Source organism: Polistes dominula, unplaced genomic scaffold (genome assembly GCF_049000335.1).
Source record: "Polistes dominula isolate Pdom_NZ unplaced genomic scaffold, Pdom_raw_medaka contig_80, whole genome shotgun sequence".
Lineage (NCBI taxonomy): Eukaryota > Metazoa > Arthropoda > Insecta > Hymenoptera > Vespidae > Polistes > Polistes dominula.
The window spans coordinates 409,100-430,790 of NW_028301111.1; the positions used below are offsets into that span (position 1 = coordinate 409,100).

The 21,691-nt window shown below is 30.2% G+C and overlaps 3 protein-coding genes and 1 non-coding gene across 5 annotated transcripts; 2 read left to right on the top strand and 2 right to left on the bottom strand.

Moving 5' to 3' along the window:
* Nucleotides 1-386: 386 nt before the first annotated feature.
* LOC149031112 (uncharacterized) lies at nucleotides 387-2,356 on the bottom strand. Its single transcript, XM_089176617.1, has 3 exons — nucleotides 2,137-2,356; nucleotides 487-2,036; nucleotides 387-422 (listed from the first exon to the last, which is right to left on the bottom strand). The coding sequence occupies exons 1-3, from the start codon at nucleotides 2,354-2,356 to the stop codon at nucleotides 387-389; spliced, it is 1,806 nt and encodes a 601-aa protein (XP_089032743.1).
* A 4,905-nt stretch (nucleotides 2,357-7,261) lies between these two features.
* Nucleotides 7,262-19,343, top strand: LOC149031113 (uncharacterized). 2 transcript variants are annotated; one of them, XM_089176648.1, is made up of 4 exons: nucleotides 7,262-7,506; nucleotides 15,447-15,524; nucleotides 16,206-16,371; nucleotides 18,625-19,343. In XM_089176648.1, the coding sequence occupies exons 1-3, from the start codon at nucleotides 7,341-7,343 to the stop codon at nucleotides 16,352-16,354; spliced, it is 393 nt and encodes a 130-aa protein (XP_089032774.1). In that variant the 5' UTR covers nucleotides 7,262-7,340; the 3' UTR covers nucleotides 16,355-16,371; nucleotides 18,625-19,343. The 2 variants fall into 2 exon arrangements, with proteins under 2 accessions (XP_089032774.1, XP_089032775.1); XM_089176649.1 differs by having other exon boundaries at nucleotides 18,629-19,343.
* On the bottom strand, nucleotides 17,716-17,834 carry LOC149031114 (5S ribosomal RNA). The gene has a single exon (XR_016178034.1). It is a non-coding gene; the product is annotated as a 5S ribosomal RNA (ribosomal RNA).
* A 736-nt stretch (nucleotides 19,344-20,079) lies between the features above and the next one.
* On the top strand, nucleotides 20,080-20,934 carry LOC149031115 (uncharacterized). The gene is made up of 2 exons (XM_089176650.1): nucleotides 20,080-20,211; nucleotides 20,509-20,934. Exons 1-2 carry the CDS (start codon nucleotides 20,109-20,111, stop codon nucleotides 20,766-20,768), a joined length of 363 nt encoding a protein of 120 aa, XP_089032776.1. The 5' UTR covers nucleotides 20,080-20,108; the 3' UTR covers nucleotides 20,769-20,934.
* Nucleotides 20,935-21,691: the final 757 nt, after the last annotated feature.

Sequence of the window (21,691 nt, forward strand, 5' to 3'; positions counted from 1 at the left end):
TTGGTCTCCGATCATTACTCGGAATGATCTGTTACTAATCATGCTGATTAATAATTTTAACACCAACAGAGGGAAGTTTTTCTTTCTTAGTTTATGTATAAGACCATTGATCCATACCGTGTCAAATGCTTTCTCCAGGTCGACCAGACAAGCACCCACACACTTGCCCCCATTAAGTGCCCAGTTAACATCAGAAGACAGTTTGTTTATAGCATGCAAAGTAGAGTGGCGTTTTTTAAATCCAAATTGATTTTCGGATATGATATTATTAGTTGCACAGATATTTAAAATTATATCATTTATTACTTTTTCGTAGATTTTTCCAATATTGGAAAGCATACTTATCGGGCGATAACTATTAACGTCTGTTGCAGATTTACCTTTCTTTAGAATTGAAATAACTTTCGCAGATTTCCAAGAATCTGGAAAAATACCATTATTTAGAAGATTATTGAACAAAATAGTGTAGGCCCGGATAATGTTAACCGGAAGTTTTTTTAATATAAAGTTTGGCAGTTGATCATTTCCTGCTGATTTTTTGTTATTGAGCTTCTTGAATTTTCGTTTGACTAGATCCAAGTTAGTGAAATAAAAGGCACACGAAGGGGGTTGTTCCGGCTTTAAAGCATTATTAACTGGACTGAACGTGCATATGGTGTTAGGATGAGCTGATGATATTTCATCTAGTAGTATGTTTACCCTATTATTTACAAAATTTCTAAACACAACATTGTTTATATTTTCGTTCTGATTGTTAACTGACACATAGTGAGCTGCTAGTAAGTTAGCCTTGGCCTTGTCATCGTGAATTATTTTCATTCCATCGCCATCTGTCAGACACGATTGATTGTTGATTCCAGCTGCCAATATCAAATCAGCTCTGTTGGCTGCGACTTTCAAATCACCGACTTTATGTCCGCCTTTATTGCGAAATAATTTATTTATTTCTGAGAACATTTTATCCGGTCTTCGAGGATCAATTGACGAAACCCTATTAAGCCAATAACTCGCGACGTTCTTTTCTATAAGGAATTTTAATTTTCTCCTGATTGCAGCAATCATGTTCGTAAAATTGTGAATTAAATGCTCTTTCGTTGCCCCTTGGAAATTCCATTTTCTTAACTTCCTTAATTCGTTGATAAGAGATTTTTCTCTCGCCACTAGCTTTCTTGCGTAATTGTTGATATATTTATCTGTAGAATTAAACGATTTGCTTTTTGGAGAGGAGCGCCTCATTGCATCTAGTATGGTGTCTTTAATATGGTCTAACTTGGCCTCAACAACACTTAGATCCAAGTTAAAATCAGGATTGACATCAGGATTAAATTTAGAGAGAATTTTCTCAAATTTGGTAAACCTAATTTTAGAAAAAGAAAAATTGTTATTAATGGTAAATGATGAATCCCTGAGGTTTCTATCCTTGATGCTAAAGGTGGCCATTATCGCTTCATGGTCACTTGGAAAGTTTTCTGTGCTCAATTTATCATCTAAGGTATGCTTAAATGATAATCTCGCGTCAGCTAGAATTAGGTCTAGGAAGGAGTTTTTCCTAGGGTAAGAAGGGGTTGAAGAGTGAAATAATTTTAGCTTAAAATCTATAGCTGCCTTATCAATCCATTTACTAAACGCAACGCCTCTTTCGTTGTTTAATGGATTACTCCAAGAAGTGTGTTTTGCGTTAAAGTCTCCACCTACAAAATAATAAACTTTTGGAGAGTCAAGTTTCAACGTACAAAACAAATCGTTTATTTCATTGATAAAGATCAAACTTTTTCCTTTCCTCGCATAAATTGCTGCAACCAGAAGAATACTGTCCTCTGTCAAATTTATTTTTATAACAGATACCTCTATGGTTGAATATTTTTCGCCTAAATTTACAATTTCAAACTTTAAATTTTTCTTTACAACAATGGCTGTGCCACCACCTGAACCATTTACTCGATCATTTCTGACTATGGTGTAGTTTTTAAAACTAACTAAGTGTTTCGGTCCTAATTTAGTTTCGTTTAGGACCGCTATGTCTAGCCTATGTGATTCTAAGAAGTTTATTAGTTCCACACGCTTAAAATTACTAATTAGTGAATTTACGTTTAACGACGCACACTTAAATTCATGATATGGGTTTAAAGACCTAACTTTGTCCATAATTTAGCAGTGATAATAAGCTACCAACTTGTGCGCTAATCGCATTTAGTTGGTTAGATACACTATTCAAGGAGTTTTCCAATTTTTCCGTTCTAGCCTCCAAGTATGCCAACTTAGCTAGACCAGCGTCCGTGGGAATTTGCTGCATGTTATGTCCGGCTATGTGCTCCTTGTGATTTAGGGGATGAGTCTGAAGAGACTTGCCAACCATTGACGCATAAGAAACTCCATTCTGCAAAAACGCCTGGTTGGTTATTTTCCGTGCTGCTGGCTTTTGGGATGTTTTCTTTCGTTTATTCTTTAGCGCGGCAAATGCCTGCGCTTTTTGGCATCCTCTGAATGACGCAGGGTGTCCGAATTGACCACAGTTGACACTGTGTTTTCATCACGGTATGGCCGTTAACGATAACTAACCATATACTAAATGTACTTCCCTTATACTTTGTAATATTAAGTATAAAAATACATATGTGTAGATCACAGCACGTTAGGAGTGAAACCTTCAAAAAAAACAAACTTCAAGAAAATGAGACAAATACACAGTATCAGAAGTAAGTTAATTTTAGAGTTAATTTATTATAATATTGTAACCATATATATATTCATATAAAAAAATAATATTATATTAATTATTATATATTGCATTGAAATAATATAATATTATTTCAATTATATATTGATACAAAATAATATTATATTACATTATAATTCATATTTATCTTATTTAAAATAATATAATATTATATCAATTATATAATACATTTACATATAAAATATTGTAATATTATTTCAATTCAATATATAATAATTATATAATATAATATTATATTATAAATTATATGTTCATGTAAAATAATATTGTATTACTAATTAAATATTCCATACAAAATAATATTTCCATACAAAATTATATATTTCATATAAAAAAAATATTATATTATGAATTATATATTTAAATATTTAACAATAATTTACTTTAGTTAAACTAAAACAAATTTTATAAAAAATAAAATTTTTCGTTTGAAAATTTTGGATTTTTAGTAAATTTTGTTTGATTAAGCAAACATTTAATTTGAACAATAATTTTTTTTGTATAATAAATAAATGTTTAATGAAATGTATTGTTTCAATTATACATTCATATAAAAAAAAATAATATTATATTATAAACTATATATTCATATAAAATAATATTGTATTACCAATTATGTATAAAACAATAATTTATATAGATTAAACTAAAAATATTGTTAAAAATAAAATTTTTTAATCAAAAATTGATAAAATAAAAAAATTAATTTGATACTATAAAGTGATTAAACAAAAATTTAACTTAAAAAAGAATATTTATTGCACAATTATATATTTACATAAAAAATAATTTATTTTAATATAAAGTAATATATAATATGTAATTATATAATCGTATAAAATAATATTATTAATTAAAAATTTCATATAAAATAATGTAATATTATTAATAATGTATTTCTTACAAAATAATTTTATCTTACTAATTAATTATTTATATAATTTATTTAATAATTTATTTAATTAATTTATAAGGCTTTTTTACGAGATTCTTTTACGAAGATTATTCGCAATTGTATATTGTGAATTGTAATTCAAGTGTCTCTCGACCGAAAATTAATTCCGAACAGTGTCGTGAAAGTCTGCAGAAAGAAAATATTAGGGAAGCTTCAAAGATTTCGACGGAAAGCGTTCGTTCATTTCGTGCACGCAGAGTGGTGTTTAATAACCATACATATTTTAGTTACCATAAGAAACTCGTCTCATTTCTTCAAATTGAGAACTTGCTTACTGTGTAATATGTTATGTATTATATGTCAATAAAACGTAAAATAATTTTTTAATATGGTAACAATATTATAATAATAATATTATAATAATAATATTATAACAAATAAACCCTACAACTATCCTATACCTGATATTCTACATTCGTCTCAATCTTTCGAAACTTAGTTTTTTTGAAGGTTTTACTTCTAATTTTATTACGTATGTTTAAATGTTAATATATATTGTTTTTTAAAAGTAACCTGCTTAATCGATTAAATTTGATATTAATGTGAATCTTAGTATATACATAATTTATTTCCTTAATTTTCTAAATTGCCGTTTAAAGCGCTATTGTATAGTTAATTCATCTATCCATAAAAAGAATATCAAATTATTATATTGTATAAATTAATGGTTCTCAAACTTTTCATTTAGTAGTGGAAAGAAAAAATAATCTTCCACATTTCTTACTTAAATTATACAATAATTAGTAAACGATATTAAAGTCCGATGAGTATGACTGGGAATAAAAAATTGTAATACAATCTATTTAATAGGTCTATTTAAAAATAAGTTTTACAAATGCGATTGTGCTTGAGTTGTCTGTTGTCTTGCTGAAACTTCAGATTATTACTAATACTCATGTTTTCGATTCTTCCAATTTGATTTTTTTTTAATATGTTAAAGATTTATATTTACAGTGTTATTAATTATTATCAAATTTCCAATTCCACTTAAAGCAACGCAACCAAAAATCATTATTGGTACTTTCAAATTTTGCAATACTGTATATTAATTTAACATTTTTTCTTTTATTAGAAATTTAGTAAATAATTAAAATAATATATGTCTAAAATGATTAATAAATGACCTATTGTTGCAAACAATATCTCTAGGGATTACTTTATAAATAATCGAAATATGAAGAAAGAATTGTGGTTAGTCTGAATATTTTTGAGAGTTTCATTATATATTAAATATTTATTATGTAACATACATAATACATAAAATACATTGAGCCAATTAACTGCGTAGACCTCATTGAAAACTGTGTACCAAAAATATTTTGCGGAATCAACGCGATGATGAGTATACTCGTCAAATGTAAAATACTTCTTTAGCTACAATAATATTGAATTGAGTTTTAACCGAATGAATATTTTATTTTTTCAAAAAAATAATTTTTTTGTTTATTATTAGCATATATTTATTGACTTGATTTAAGCATATAATTTGAGATCAATTAGTTAGATAAATGTAATCGAAAAAAAATTAGTCTTCCATTCGCTTTAATTTCGGGCGAATGCTCTGTATCCTTCTGAGCTATCTAAGAACAACTTTTGGACCAAATTGTTCCTCACGGTGATCAAACTCAGCATCGAGACATTGTTAATATTGTCTCAAACAAATTCCTTTGTTTCTTCCCTGAAATATTACACACTCCGCATGGTATTTATTGCAAGTGCGTGATTTTTCAAGGATGATGAATAGTGAGAAAGAAGTAAGGACCGTAACTTATCAATATTGTCAAGATCCTCTTTATTGATTAAACGCACTGAACAATTTGGGCTTTGGTTGTTTAAGACTGGGAATCGAGAACCCAGGACCTTTCGCTTGCCGAGCGAGCGCTCTACCATCTGAGCTATGAAGACACATTTAACTTTAATTCATAATATTGTATATATAATATGATGTATCCAATTATCCAATAAATCTGTACGGTTTGAGCTGTATTTTTGTACTTTTAATTACTAAGAATAGAACATACTTATGAACCAATCTAATAGAACATGCATTATTTATTTTATTAGGTATAATTAAATGTTGATATATATTATTTTCCGAAAGTAACCTGCTTCACCGATTAAATTTGATATTATAATGTGAATCTAAATTTATAGATAATTTATTTCCTGAATTTTTTTAATTGCTGTTTGAAACGCTGTTGTATAGTTAATTCATCTATCCATAAAAAAAATATCAAATTATTAAATCGTTTAAATCAGTGGTTTCCAAACCTTTTTGTCCTATCACCCTCTTGAAAATTAATTTCTTAATTTCGATGATTCGTAACCTTTTTTTTTTTTAAGTAACTGAGAAAAACTAAAAACTATTTATTGCACTCATGATCTTTTTTTACAACATACTTACAGTTCTTACAGTTTTTCATTACCATGTTTTTACTACCCCGACCCTAAAGTTCACCGGTCGTCGTCATCGACCCCCTGGACCGCTTCATCGTCCATCAGGGGGTGTTATCATTCTCATTTAGTGATGTCCTATAGAATATTTGGTACGGTTCATTTCTGGCAAAACGCATTCAACATATTTTTAATCAGTTTATTTATCCCTCATCAGAATTCTTAACCCTTTTCAAAATTGCGTCTTCTAATAATTTTGTTCTTACAAAATCTTCTTGTCTCATTGTATTTACAATAAAGTATTATCACATTTACTCGAAATATAAGCAACCTTAAATGTTGTATTAAAACATAATATGAAGTTGTACAATAACCACGTGCAAACGGAAAATAATACTTGACAAATGTAGTTAGGCCACTTTTTAAATAAACTTTTCATCATTCTGTTGATCGGCAAATTTTCTTGTTACAATATCTTTATTATTTTAAATATATTTGTAACAAATTGCCTTAGAATGAAAAGATCATGTAAAAATGTAATTATTATGGTAGCTAACTTGATTTTTTTGGAAAATGAACTTAGGCTACTTTCAATATAAGCAGCCCATTCATTCATTTTTATAGATACAGTTAGTATAAAAAGTAACTAATATATTTATAAACAATGAATTCTTGATGAATTTTGTAAATGTAGTTAGATCACTTTCAAAATAAACGGCTCATTTATTTAATAAAAAATTATATCCATTGATTTAAATTGTATTTTAATAAAAACACAATTTATTAAACTTATATGTAAGTAGATGTGTATCCAAAATAGAAGAAAACAAAATCAACTTTTGCAAAAGTTAAATAACGAAAGATATCAACAATTTGAAATCAAAGTATAATCATAAAAAAAAAACGTTAGAATTTAAATTTCCAATGATAGTTTATAGGTTGATTCCCCCACTAATTTCTTACATTATCTTTGTATACCCAACCACGACGTATAAATATCCCCATTAGTAAGAAATTGTTCTTCTATCAATTTCTCACGACTTCATTCTTTGTTTCAATTTAGTATATTTAAAATATTTAACAAATTCACATTAGAAAATCTAAAAGAAAATATATAAAAGCAAATTCATTTGCACTTACACATATCTATACATCTATACACTAATATTAACGGGTATACTAATAATCGTAAAGAGAACAGTAGAAAATTGAAGTTCAATCAAATCTTTCAAAATCTTTGAAAAAAAAAACAAAATGTCCACAAGACTAATATCGAATCCTTTCTTATCTATTCAACTTCCGATGATAAAATTACCGAACAATTGTTTTTATCCATTTAACCCAAGTGTAGATAACGAACTTCGAAGATTATTTCCAGAATCATTTGCAAATCAAATTAATTACAATCCTGGACTTAAAGGTAAGCATATATTAATTTATTAATAATTATATATATATATTTATTCTTATATGTTTTATCAAAGCTTGATTATGAAAATATAATCAGTTTTTGTTTTATTTTGATTTTTCTATTTACTTGTTTTTGTTTTGTTTTGTTTTGTTTAATATGTACTTTTAAACTTCAACTGACATAATTTTAATTTTAACATTTCTCTTTCAAGTAAACAAACAGACAAATACTTTCCCGCGAATGATTTCATTTTGTTTTTGATTACAGTTCATTCTCTTTTCACTGTACTTAACTTCGTATTACTTTATTGTTAAAATAAAAAGAAATCACAAATAACATTTATTTCATTTTCTTGTACTTTTAAAATATAATTTTGAATTAACCCCTTGAGTACTGAATTATTTGAAAATTTTTATGTATACATAACGAATTTAATTTGTTATTGTAATTATATATGAATTAATATGTAAAAGTAATACATATTTTTAATTACGTATTAATTATTATTATATTAATTATTAATTATTAATTATCAATAATATAATTAATAATTATTTGAAATATATTTATATTGATGATATAAATATATTTTTTTTGCAACAACAATTTCATTACTATAAATATTAACAAATATTATAAATAAAACAAAATACCTAAGTAAGCAGATAACGTGACTCACTCGTCAAATGTACCCAAAGGGTTAATTTTAGTCGCTTGTTAGTTTACGACTTACGTAGTTCATTTTCCTTAATTTCAACGAGAAAATGGCTACGTTATAGGTTACGGTTTGATTCAAATTAAGTTCCGGAAATAAAAATTCGAAATAGAAATACCAAAAAAAAAAGAGATAGTTAGAAAAGAAAAGAAAAATGAAATAAAGGAATAAAATAGAACTGTGTTGGTTCGTTTTCTTTTTTATTTCAAGGTATAGATAAAAAAAATCCAGTCTCTCAACAGTCATTTTTCAATTTCAACAAATGTAATTAAAAATTATAAAGAATTAAATTCATTTGACTGGACAATTAACAAGATATTTTAGGAAATTTAAACAAATATTCGAAACTTGTATAAAAATACGTTGGTAGTAATACAAAAAAAAAAAAATAATTAACCGTCATGGATTTTAAATTTACTTTTAAGACAAGCTTCCCCTTCGTGAATATATCGTTTCAAAGTAATTTCTATATTTCTAAAGATTATTATTTTTCTTTCTTCAAACTGAAAACAAAGACAATAATACAATTAGAAAGGACCATAGAAAGAAAGAGAAATAAAATTACTGGGACTTTATTTTATCTCAAGGCTAACTGTGTTGAAAAAAATTATTTAGTTTTAAAAAACATTTTTCTTATGGTTTCCATTAAGGCCGGCGATACATGTAAACGCCTAAATTTTGACCGTTTTTCAGAGGCTTATTTAAAATGGAAGGAAAATTAATGAATCGTTTTAAAACTCAGCATGTTTATTCATTACATATTAAAATATAAGAATCTGATTTTTTTATTTCAAAATGGCCGACGTAGTAACTAATCTCCTGAAGCCCTCGCGGCGAAACGCATCAATCATGGTGATTTTTAGCTTTAGTTACGGTAATCTAAAATTAAAAAAAAAGGTCGAAGCGTGTTCATAAAACATGTATCTTTTAGTTGAACTGAGGAAAAACTAAAAAGTCAAAAAATCGTTAATTGGCACGACTCAGACAAAAAAGTCTGATTTTTGACCCTTTTTTTACCGGTTTTCGGGTAAAAAATAGCAATGTTTGAAAACTTTTGTGGCATTTTTAAAGTTCAATTAGAAGCTAATACTATAAAGAAAATGTGTGCTAAATTTCATAAGAATCGGTTGAAACCTTTTCGAGTTATCTTTCAGCACAGTTTGAAAAAAGTCGTTTCGAGAAAAACGCGTTCAAAGTTTAGCGTTCGCGTCTAGCGCCGAGTTGAGGCGGACCACTTAAATGAATTTTTAATCAATAAATAATGCAAATTTCATTCTAAAAATTTACAGGCATATTGTTAAGATGGTAAACTAACTATTTATGAAAAAAGAAAATTCAATTTGGTTTTTATTTTACATGTATCGCCAGCCTTAAAGGGACGATGGGAGGCAGAGGGAAATAATATTATATATAAATATATTGATAATGTATTTGTTACTAGGCCAAGGGTTTCTGACATTAAAGAAGAATTAAATACGATGATATCTTTTTTAACATAATTGATAGATATATCATTATGTTGAAATTGATTAGATCGTTTAGGATTATTTTATCTATTAAGGGACCATCTCAGTGTAACCGGCCAAAAAAAATGTCAATTTTCGTGATTTTTTTTCGGATGGATAGGTGGAGGGGATCGCGATGTTTTTTTTCCCCGAATAAGACCACTCTTCAGCAATAAAAAAATATTTTTTTCATTCGTTTTTATTTATTTTTACTTATTGTTAATAATTATTTCAAAAAGTGAGTAAAAAAAAAATGGGGGCAATCAACGATTGTGATCGCAGTTTGCATATGAAATAATATCCTAATAATTATAAATTTACAACAGATATTTACGCGTTTGTCGTGAACTTTATATTTGATAAAGTATTTTTCCACACAAAGTTGTTCTTTAACACGTTCACACCGGCGCCGAATTTCTGTGTCTGCGCTGTGGAGCGGCACTAAAATCTAAGATGCGCTTCATCTGGCGGCGCGTGATTTTTGTTTGTTCAAACCTGGACCAAGGTGGACCACCGGTGGTACGCGCCGCCCGATGGGACAGTCAAGCGTGGGCCACCGGTGGTACAAGCCGCCCGATGAGACAGTCTAGTGCGGGCCACCGGTGGTACGCGCTGGCGTTAACGTGTTAAACGTATTATTAAGTTTGATAAAATCTGACAGTGTTAAGAAATTGATGATAAAATTTATATACAAGTTTGAATATATGATATAAAAAGAAAGAAAAAGAAAAAAAAGAAGAGGAAAGATAATCGCACTATATCACACAAAATTACACTTTTCAATGCTATTAATATTTATCTTATTCAGTTAGAGTTATATAAATATAATATCATTTAAAATAATTGTTTCTGAAGAAGAAGAAAAAAAGAAGAAGTAAATAAAGCAATGTATTTACACCAATCGTTTATACTTTTCAACATTTAACCATTTTTATTTAAAAGACCATCTCAGTGTAAAATTAAAAAAAAAATCGATTTTTTTTTGGTCTCATCTTGAAGTACATATAGTTGTGCGTGTTCTGTAAAATTTTCAAATCTAAATTCGAATAATTACGGTCGTTATAACCTTTCTTGGAAAAAGAGATTAGAGCGTAAGTTGACGCGCGGATGGGCCAGCCTACCGTTCAACTGTCATTTCTTTTGTTTCGTCCCTTACGGCACATCCCTACCTAAGGTTCTTACCTGTTCTTCTATAACCGAAATAGAATGATTGATTAGATGAATTCCTCAATCTCTTGTTGTCATTCAGAATGGATAGACGTGAATCTGTAAGGAAAGACCGAAAATGTTTAAGTACGCATTCTCAACAAGTCAGGAAGAGGCCTGCAGGGTTTAAAGGCACAAATCAGCATTCCATCGAGACCGATACTACATTCGCGAGCACTTCCGCGGCAAAAATTGCAAGAGAAAGTATTAACTTCGATGTAAAAATCGATCAAACTTTGAATTATTGTTTTGTCGAGTTTTGTTTGGTTTTTGGTACATTGCAACAACTGTTAAAATGCAAAAAATGTGACAGTGATGTGAAGTTTAACAAAAAATCGATTCGTGGACTGGGTTTCAAAATTTGTGTTGATTGTTCGTGTTCTGACCCGGCAGAGATTAATTCTTGTCCCCTGATAGCAAAAGCATACGAAATAAATCGTCGATTTTGTTTCGTGATGCGAATTCTTGGCGTTGGCTTACAAGGTATCAACAAGTTCGTTGCTTTGATGGATTTGGGTTCATGTTACAGCACAACTTATTACGAAATCTTAAATACGCTGCAAATTGCTGTAAAAACGATTTATGGGGTCGTTATCAAAAAGGCGGGTATTGAAGAGAAACAGAAAAATTCGGAAATGGAAAATGAAGCGAATATTCTCACAGTGTCTGGTGACGGATCTTGGTCGATGCGCGTTTCCTCCTCATGGATAGGTATTGTGTCTGTGATTGGAAAATATACCAATAAAGTGTTAGACGTTGTCGTCAGGTCGAGTTTCTGCAAAGCTTGTTCATTATGGGAGGGAAAAGAAAAAACTATTGAATTCGAGACATGGAACGCGACGCACGAATCGGAGTGCAATTTGAATCGCGAAGGCAACGTGGAGAAAATGGAAGTTGATGGGATGCAGGAAATTTTCAAAAGATCAGAGCAAATGCATAAAGCAAAATACGGATTTTATATTGGAAACGGAGATACGAAAACATTCGAGATGTTGTTGGAAGCCAAACCTTATGGTGAGAGTTTTGTCATAAAACTAAAAGAATGCACCGGCGCAAACACTCAAAATAATAATGAAAGTTTCAATCATTGCATCTCGCAACTCGCTCCCAAACACATATCCTGTGGGAAACAAGTAATTGAAATTGCGACGTATATTGCGGTATGCATCTTCAATGAAGGCTATGATCCAATCCTCAAGATTATGGAGGCCATGGGAGTGACGATAGGACCAACAGCGGCGAACTTTGTCAAGACAGATGATGCGAAGCGCATCACGGATGCAAACAGTCGCAGCTCCTTGGACAGTAAAGATACCAAGACAGCTCGACGGAACAAAATTTCCATCAACAAGGATTAATTCAAGCAAGAAGAAGGGATTTTGTATGGAGCTGGGATCGCCGATTGATTGTAATTAGACAATTTATGTAAAAAAGAAACCCTCCTCTAAACTTTAAACGCGTTTTTCTCAAAATGCCCTTTTTACAAACTGTATCACCTCTCAGAGGGAGAATTTTCAAACTATCGACTTGAAATTTTTACAGAATTTTTTTTTTACTTTATTCTTTATGTCCCTATGAAAGCTTTTTTTTTTTAATTCTTCCTATTTTTTTCACACGAAAAACTGTTGAAAAACAGGCCTAAATTTTGTGCTATTTCTTCAAGCCGTCGCCATTTTGTCAAATTTCAAAAAAAAAAAAAACCTTCATAGGAACAAAGCGGCTTCCCTACAGATTAATAATCGATTTGATTTTTTTCTTTCAGATGCAAACTGCGATCACAATCGTTGATTGTCCCTCATTTTTTTTTACTCACTTTTTAAAATAATTATTAACAATAAGTAAAAATAAATAAAAACGATCGATTTTTTTTAAATTTTACACTGAGATGGTCTCTTAAATAAAAATGGTTAAATGTTGAAAAGTATAAGCGATTGGTGTAAATACATTGCATTATTTACTTCTTCTTTTTTTCTCTTCAGAAACAATTATTTTCAAAGATATTATATTTATATAACTCTAACTGAATAAGATAAATATTAATAGCATTGAAAAGTGTAATTTTGTGTGATAAAGTGCGATTATCTTTCCTCTTCCTTTTTTCTTTTTCTTTCTTTTTATATCATATATTCAAACTTGTATATAAATTTTAGCATCAATTTCTCAACACTGTCAGATTTTATCAAACTTAATAATATGTTTAACACGTTAACGCCGGCGCGTACCACCGGTGGCCCGCACTAGACTGTCCCATCGGGCGGCTTGTACCACCGGTGGCCCACGCTTGACTGTCCCATCGGGCGGCGCGTACCACCGGTGATCCACCTTGGTCCAGGTTTGAACAAGCAAAAATCACGCGCCGCCAGATGAAGCGCATCTTAGATTCGAGTGTCGTCCCACAACGCAGACACTGAAAATCGGCGCCGGCGTCAACGTGTTAAAGAACAACTTTGTGTGGAAAAATACTTTATCAAATATAAAGTTAACGATAAACGCGTAAATATCTGTTGTAAATTTATAATTATTAGGATATTATTTCATATGCAAACTGCGATCACAATCGTTGATTGCCCCCATTTTTTTTTTACTCACTTTTTGAAATAATTATTAACAATAAGTAAAAATAAATAAAAACGAATGAAAAAAATATTTTTTTATTGCTGAAGAGTGGTCTTATTCGGGGAAAAAAACATCGCGATCCCCTCCACCTATCCATCCGAAAAAAAATCACGAAAATTGACATTTTTTTTGGCCGGTTACACTGAGATGGTCCCTTAATAGATAAAATAATCCTAAACGATCTAATCAATTTCCACATAATGATATATCTATCAATTATGTTAAAAAAGATATCATCGTATTTAATTCTTCTTTAATGTCAGAAACCCTTGGCCTAGTAACAAATACATTATCAATATATTTATATATAATATTATTTCCCTCTGCCTCCCATCGTCCCTTTAAGGCTGGCGATACATGTAAAATAAAAACCAAATTGAATTTTCTTTTTTCATAAATAGTTAGTTTATCGTCTTAAAAATATGCCTGTAAATTTTTTGAATGAAATTCGCATTATTTATTGATTAAAAACTCATTTAAGTGGTCCGCCTCAACTCGGCGCTAGACGCGAACGCTAAACTTTGAACGCGTTTTTCTCGAAACGACTTTTTTCAAACTGTGCTGAAAGATAACTCGAAAAGGTTTCAACCGATTCTTATGAAATTTAGCACACATTTTCTTTATAGTATTAGCTTCTAGTTGAACTTCAGAAATGCCACAAAAAATTTCAAAATTTGCCATTTTTGACCCAAAAACCGTTAAAAAAAGGGTCAAAAATCAGACTTTTTTGTCTGGGTCGTGTTAATTTACGATTTTTTGACTTTTTAGTTTTTTCTTAGTTCAACTAGAAGATACATGTTTTATGAACACGCTCCGACCCTTTATTTTAATATTAGATTGCTTTAACTAAAGCTAAAAATCACCATGATTGATGCGTTTCGCCGCGAGGGCTTCAGGAGATTAGTTGCTACGGCGGCCATTTTGAAAAAAAAATCAGATTCTTATATTTTAATATGTAATGAATAAACATGCTGAGTTTCAAAACGATTCATTAATTTTCCTTCCATTTTAAATAAGCCTCTGAAAAACGGTCAAAATTTAGGCGTTTACATGTATCGCCGGCCTTAACCCTTTCACTACTACGGGTGACTATAGTCACCCGCCACAAAACGACACCCGCACACGACGGGTGACTATAGTCACCCGTCACACGATGCCATCTATACGCGACGGGTGACTATAGTCATAGACTATAGTCACATAATTATGAACACAAATCATTTTGTTTCTAAAAGTAATGTCACAAAGTCGTTTTTGAGACAAAAGGCTCCGAATGCTAAAGACTGCGTGCGCTTAATGTTCCCACTTTCGGTACGGCGCTCCGTTCTAGACGAGGTACTTCGCGGCGAGGCCCACCGTAGCGAAAGGGTTAATATCAACATGCTTGACATAAGAACTACCTTTTAGGGTAGAAATCCCCACTTCTTCTTATCATCGTTGGTAGCAACGTATTTCACGAATAGCATTTTAAAATCAAATAATCAACGACTACTCACATACATACACACACTCTCATTTTTCTTCATACCACAATAATAGAAGAATAATAGAATATGACATTCTTTATATTTATACCTAAAAGAAAAACATTTGGCTTATCCTAAGATATCTAATAATACTTATAAGAAGTTTGTTGTTACTTTTTCTAGAATTATCTATTTTCGTTATTCCTATATGTGAAAAACTTATTTACCCTATTCTACAAATATAACTACATAGAACTAAACGTAAGGATAAACACATTTACGTACACGTTTAAATAAATTTAATATTTTCAACAGTTTAATTATTCGAAAATAAAAATATACAAATTTGTACGATAGTTTTGTTTTTTCTTCAATTATTTTATACATTTATTTGTAATTATTTTAATTATAAGATTTTGTCATTTATCTCTTTTTTTTCAGAATGCTATATTTGTGGACGTACGAGTAAAAGTCCGTGGCCTAATTATTTTGAATGTTGTCAACGATATACATCACTCGGTAATATAATTCTAATTATACTATTATATATATACACTTATTATATATATATATTATATTCTATATAAAACAATTTACACGTTTCTTTCATTTAATAATTTAATTTTATTAATCTTTCAAACGTATCTCAAATTTATCTTATATTTCTTTATTTTTATTTTTATTTATATTATATATCATTATTGGTTATTAATTATGAAATGTCTGATTACTCGTATTATTTTCACATGAAAATCAGACATTTCATATTTATTGACCTAATATTATTATTTTCAAACGTTCAAATATTACATTCGTGAAACAAATCGCGAAAAGAGAGAAGTAAATACTTTAAAAGATTTCCCCCCCCTTTCTTTATTATATTGAAGAAATAAATACTTCAAATTATTTGTCTTTAGATCTTTTCTCAAAAAAAAAAACGATGAATTATTTTTTCAAGTAAATTTTAATGTTTATAAAATCAGTAACATTTTATACTTCTAAAAAATTGGATATATTTTTTTCCCTATGTGTTTGTTCTCTTTCATTAAAATCAAATTTTAAATCTTAACGCGATTAAATGTATAATCTTATTACCATACGAAAATTCTAACGAATTATTAACAATAACGTATATTGAGTAATAAACAAAGGAATTACAATGTCATATTATTCAAATTATTTGTTTGTTTTTGTACACAGCTGATCCAAAGAGCGATTTCTATCAAAATGGTACCTCTGATATTATATATGACACTGAAATCGAACCGGGGAGAAAGTTGCCTATGCGATCGTCAATATTAAACAGTTCTCTTCAGACCTCGACTTCGATCGCAATAAAAGCATTTTAAGAGATAGGAAACAAAATGTACGTGAGTTTTATTAAATATTATTTTCAATTTATTTATTATAATATTTGTTTAATAATGTTTATTAAAAGGTTAAATAAGATATAGTGAAATAGAATAAAATCGTGAAGTATCTAGAATTATTTAAATTAATATTTAACCGTTTGGTTGCTAACGTATTTTTCGGATATATGCCAAAACAACGGCACTAAGTAGAGATTTTGAATTAAAATGACTCGACTAGTCAAAATGACTGGTCAGGTATATTTAGTGTTAAACAATTCGCAGTTTAAAAAAAAAAAAGCAACTCTTGACATTTTCGGTATAACATAAGCAGCCAAACGGTTAATACTCGTTGCATGTGTTTCATGTTACTTTAATTATTAACATAATTCTTAACAACAATATATCTTCGTAATTATATTTGTATTATTCGTGCTTCTTATATCGTATTCTTTCATGCAAAACACACCACTCGTAATTTCTAAAATAAAATCATACAAGTACGCGCCATTTTGTCCTTTTCTTGTCTATATAGTATACTAATCATGTCTCTTTGTCTATCATTTTCGAAACTTCTCGATCATTCTCGAACATACAAAATTTAAATTATTCCTTTACTTTCCGTTAGAGAATATTCGAAAAGTTTTGATTCCATCAAACATTAAGCGATAGACTTAAGTGCACTGCCTACTTTGAAAATAAAACGCATGCGTTTCCATTCAATGAAAACGCGTTATTTATTTTGAAAATTATTATACACTTAATTTAATGTTTTTTTTTTATTTTTATATTCTAACGGGTAATGTGTGATTTAAGTTTTTTTTTGTTCATACGAAACAAAACAATCTGCTTTTCTGTTTGTTCTCGAATTTTCTCTCACTTTCACAAGTATGTATATTTTCGAAAAAGAATGGTGAACATGAATTTTGTTTATACATCTCATATACTTAAATAAATAAAAACCAATAACAGTATACAATGAGCCCATTTTAAGGAAACCGTTGGTTTGCTGTAATTTTATTTAACATTGTTTTGTTATACTAACACATTGTTCCCAATTTAGCTAATCCATCAATTCGTATTACAATAATAAAATATAACGGTATAACGTATTTCTTATGAAACGTTCTTAGTGATGGATCTCCATCTTCTCTTATTTGTTCACATCTGTCGGTAAAGAAGATTCCTATTCTAATATTTATTTTTTTTTATATATATTATTCTAATACATTTGTTCGTATCACAAAAGCGTTATTTATTTTGAAAATCATTATACACTTAATTTAATTTTTTTTATTTTTATATATATTTTTTTTTATTCAAAATAATGATTACCTTTCGGGATACATGAAAAAAAAAGGTGTTAACAGCACACGGTGTTCCCAAGCGGTCACCCATCCAAGTACTAACCGTGCCCAGTGATGCTTAACTTAAGTGATCGGACGAGAACTTGTGTTTTCATCACGGTATGGCCGTTAACTTATTTATGTTAATATTTAAATGGGTAATGTGTGGTTTAAGTTTATTTTCGTTCATACAAAATAAAACAATCTGCTTTTTCTGTTTGTTCTTGAATTTTCTCTCACTCTCACGTGTATGTATATTTTCGAAAAAGAATGGTGAACATAAATTTTGTTTATACATCTCAAATACTTAAATAAATAAAAACCAATAACAGTAGACAATGACCCTATTTTAAGGAAACCGTTGATTTTCTGTAATTTTATTTAGCATTGTTTTGTTATACTAACACATTGTTATCAATTTAGCTAATCCATCTATTTGTATTACAATAATAAAATATAACGGTGTAACGTATTTCTTATTAAACGTTTTTAGCGATAGATATCCATCTTCTTTTCTTTTTTTTACATCTGTCGGTAAAGAGGATTCCTATTCTAATATTTATTTTTTTTTATATATATTATTCTAATACATTTGTTCGTATCACAAACGCGTGCACAGTTTTGATAATAGAGGGCTAAAAACTCATTTTTAATTTCAAAATTCATTTTTATTTTTTATTTTTCGTAAAAAGAAACCAAGAAAAATCCTTACAAAATTTGTATTGTAGAAATTGATAAAGGATATTATATCATCGAATTTCGTTTGTTTTTTATTTTTTTATTTACAGATCATCGGTTGGTATTTATAATTAATATAATACTGATCGAGTGATTTTATTTGGTTGTATTTGCATGTTTTATATTTGTTAATATTTAAATTAAAAATGTTATATTATTTTGTTTTTTTTTCTTTTCCAAATGAAGACAGAACGCGTGCCAACATTTGCGGCACAACTGAAAACACAGAACACATGACAAGTCATTGTCCACTAAAAATAGAGACAATGATAATAAAAACGGGAACAATAAATCGAACAATTAGCTATAATGTATTTTTTTAACGTACATTTAAATTTGACGAATTTATTAATAATTTTATTCTGCAATCTGGGTAGTTTTGGGATGAAGAGAACAAAGGTCGTTTTCAGATTGACAAAACGCGAATGATCGTATTGTCATATAAAGTGCAAAAAATACGAAAAGAGATTAGCTAGCTGAATAATTACAGTAATCGAAATAATACTACAGGTAGCCCTTCTACAGCACGGCAGATAGGTTTCTCGAAAATAACATGTTGTGTGAAAACCAGAGCTAATGCAAAAAGAGGAGTTGAGTTTCGAGAACTTTTTAAAAACAAACAACTTAATTTCTATTAAAAATATAAATGTATGTACAATATGAAACAAAAAATATTATTTTAATTGAACGCAACTTTAATTGAATAAATTTCTTCGTCGTCACTGCTGAGATTTATCAAACCAGAACGTTTTTTTTTTCTCGATGAAATTATATCACCTTCACTTTCAGCAAGTTTTTCTTCATTCAAGGTTTCTGCATCTTCTTCCCTGTTTACAAAATCTGTAATTTTATTTAGTTCGTTAATTCTTACCAGGTCATTGTAAATTTCTCGGTATGGAACCAGACAGTTTTGCAGCTTCCTTTTGAAATTTCGGCTTCTTTCTGGGGAAGGGTCTGCATTCAAGATAAATGACTTAAGATTTTCAGCTAAGCTTAGGGTTTTTTGTAATTTTTTAATGTTCAATTATTAACTGCACAATCTTTATTAGTGCTAGAGTCCTCAGGATCGATTTGATTTACATCTTTGGATGCTATTTCCATCAAATTTGCTTCGTCAACTTCTTCCACTAATACAAATTGATCGTTTTCAAGATCCATATTCATAAAATCTTTACTTTCGATTGATTCACCAAGTTCTAATGAATGATCAATTTTGTTTTGTGACGATTCACGCACATTTTCTATTTCAACTGAAGAGGGCCATATCTTCATCCAACACGCAATTAACGTTGACGTTTTCAGTTCATAACAGCGTGAGACTCTTTTGTTTTCGGGCAATGAAGATGAAAAGAAATACTTTCATGAGGGAATCGTGGAATGCACAATTTGTAAATCGTGTTACCAGATACTGTGTTGTAGAAGGGTTACCTGTACTATTTTTGTCTTTAATCTGGTTGTATATTTAATATGTATATTTACATAAATTATTATTATATTTTGGGGGGGGGGGCACGTTCGGGATGAAAAACGCGTATGTTCGAAAATTTCCGTGAGTTAATTTGACTACTTGGGAAGAAAGAAATACACACACACATTTCATCAAAGACGGGACAACTTAGACGAACAGTAGTCAGAGAACAAATAGGAGAGGTGGAGCTAAAGCTGTAATAATGGAGGAAATGTGGGAGGAGCTTCTACAACAACGTCCAAAGATCAAAGAATTCTTGGGCAGCTCACGACCAGGAAAACCGAGGTGCAGAAACACAGCCCCAAGTATGTAGATCTAGTTATTTTCTAATAAATTCTATAGAAGAAGGAACTAGACGATTTACGTGTACCACGTTTTTCCCTCCTCCTCTAGTTTCCTCTATCTGATTGATTGATAGATTGATTGATGTTTATTAGCTTCAGTAGCTACAGGTTACAATTTTGAAGTATAACTTTAAGTTCATAATCTATACAGTTTTGTTTTATTTATATTATTTATTACTAACTCGGTTCTTTCACACTACTACTCTGGAAGAAAGGCTATATTATTTATTTTGTTAAGAATTAAATATGGTCCCTCAGAATCACTTTTGAGCAACAATGTTCTTGAAGAAAATTCATCGATTTTCATGGAGAAACAGAAGAAACGATTTGCGGAATTTCTTGAAGTCAATGCGAAAGAGTTCGAGGAGAATTCGGGTGACGAAAGATGTGACGTCATGGAGCATGCAATCAGATTAACCGAGAAGGAACCAAATAAGCAAGCACCCCGGAGGTTTCCACATCAGTTAAGAAAGGAGTTGAATCGTATCATCGACGAAATGCGGGAGCACAAGGTGTAATCAAGGAACCGGATAGTTCCCGGGTCTCACCTGTGGCACTTGTACAAGAACGAGGTAGCTAGAAAGTGATTGGAGGAGACCTTATTTAATTTTAGATCAAATAAATAAAGTAGTCTTTCGGATAATGGAAACTAGTAGAGTGGGGAACACTTATTTAGGGGAAAAAAGGGAAAACATAGATTAGATTTTAAGCGTTGTTGTTTAAAAAAAAAGGGGGAAAGCAAATAGGTTATGTTTTACAGAAAAAAATTCTGTTTATGCGTGTTTTCGTTTAGGTAAAGTTTGAAGATCCCACACAGGGCCGGAAAAGAGAAAAATCGTATTCGTTCTAAAGGAATGAAAACTGTCCTGGTGAAATATGATCAAATCCAATGAAAGACGTGCTGTCCAGAATTACAATGTTTGACACGGAGGAAGTCATTCTATCTTAAAAGGCATCCCATTCCGGACAGCTGTCTTGGCAACTGGTATCAAAGACCTCGTGGGGTTTTTCACACCATGGTTTTCCTTCGGACGAAGTGAAATTGGGCTCTGGGTGAATACCAGGTCAGTGAGTGGCGTGGTGGAGGCCATGAGGCCATGGCCATTGGCCATTTCCATGCCAGAGAGGTACGCCGGATCAACTGTGAGAGGACAAGTAGCCTGAGATGAAAGAGTGTCGAAATGAATAGAATAGCATTTTCCTGTTCGAAAAGTACTACAATTGTTGGGACAATAACTTTCAATAAAGAGGTCAATGTTGCCAGCAACAGTGGGCAGCTCTGAAATGAAGACCATAAAGGCCGTTTTCCGATTGACTCGAGAAATTTTTATGGTGTGAGGTTACGAAAAATCTTGATAGGTTGCCGAAGCGAACTTACGTAACAGGATAGTATTAAACGCACGTGATAGATACACTATGACGTCAGGCTACTTTTTATATT

Bases quoted from the DNA above. Each gene is read 5' to 3' on its own strand.
- LOC149031112 (XM_089176617.1), bottom strand. From the start codon at position 2,356: ATGGTTGGCAAGTCTCTTCAGACTCATCCCCTAAATCACAAGGAGCAC. The intron at 2,037-2,136 runs GTTAGGTCTTTA...TAAACTTCTTAG, and splicing joins ACTGCTAAATTATGGACAAA to AATCACATAGGCTAGACATA. The intron at 423-486 runs GTTAACATTATC...GTATTTTTCCAG, and splicing joins TTATATTAAAAAAACTTCCG to ATTCTTGGAAATCTGCGAAA.
- LOC149031113 (XM_089176648.1), top strand. From the start codon at position 7,341: ATGTCCACAAGACTAATATCGAATCCTTTCTTATCTATTCAACTTCCG. The intron at 7,507-15,446 runs GTAAGCATATAT...CTTTTTTTTCAG, and splicing joins TTACAATCCTGGACTTAAAG to AATGCTATATTTGTGGACGT. The intron at 15,525-16,205 runs GTAATATAATTC...TTTTGTACACAG, and splicing joins TCAACGATATACATCACTCG to CTGATCCAAAGAGCGATTTC.
- LOC149031115 (XM_089176650.1), top strand. From the start codon at position 20,109: ATGGAGGAAATGTGGGAGGAGCTTCTACAACAACGTCCAAAGATCAAA. The intron at 20,212-20,508 runs GTATGTAGATCT...ATGGTCCCTCAG, and splicing joins GTGCAGAAACACAGCCCCAA to AATCACTTTTGAGCAACAAT.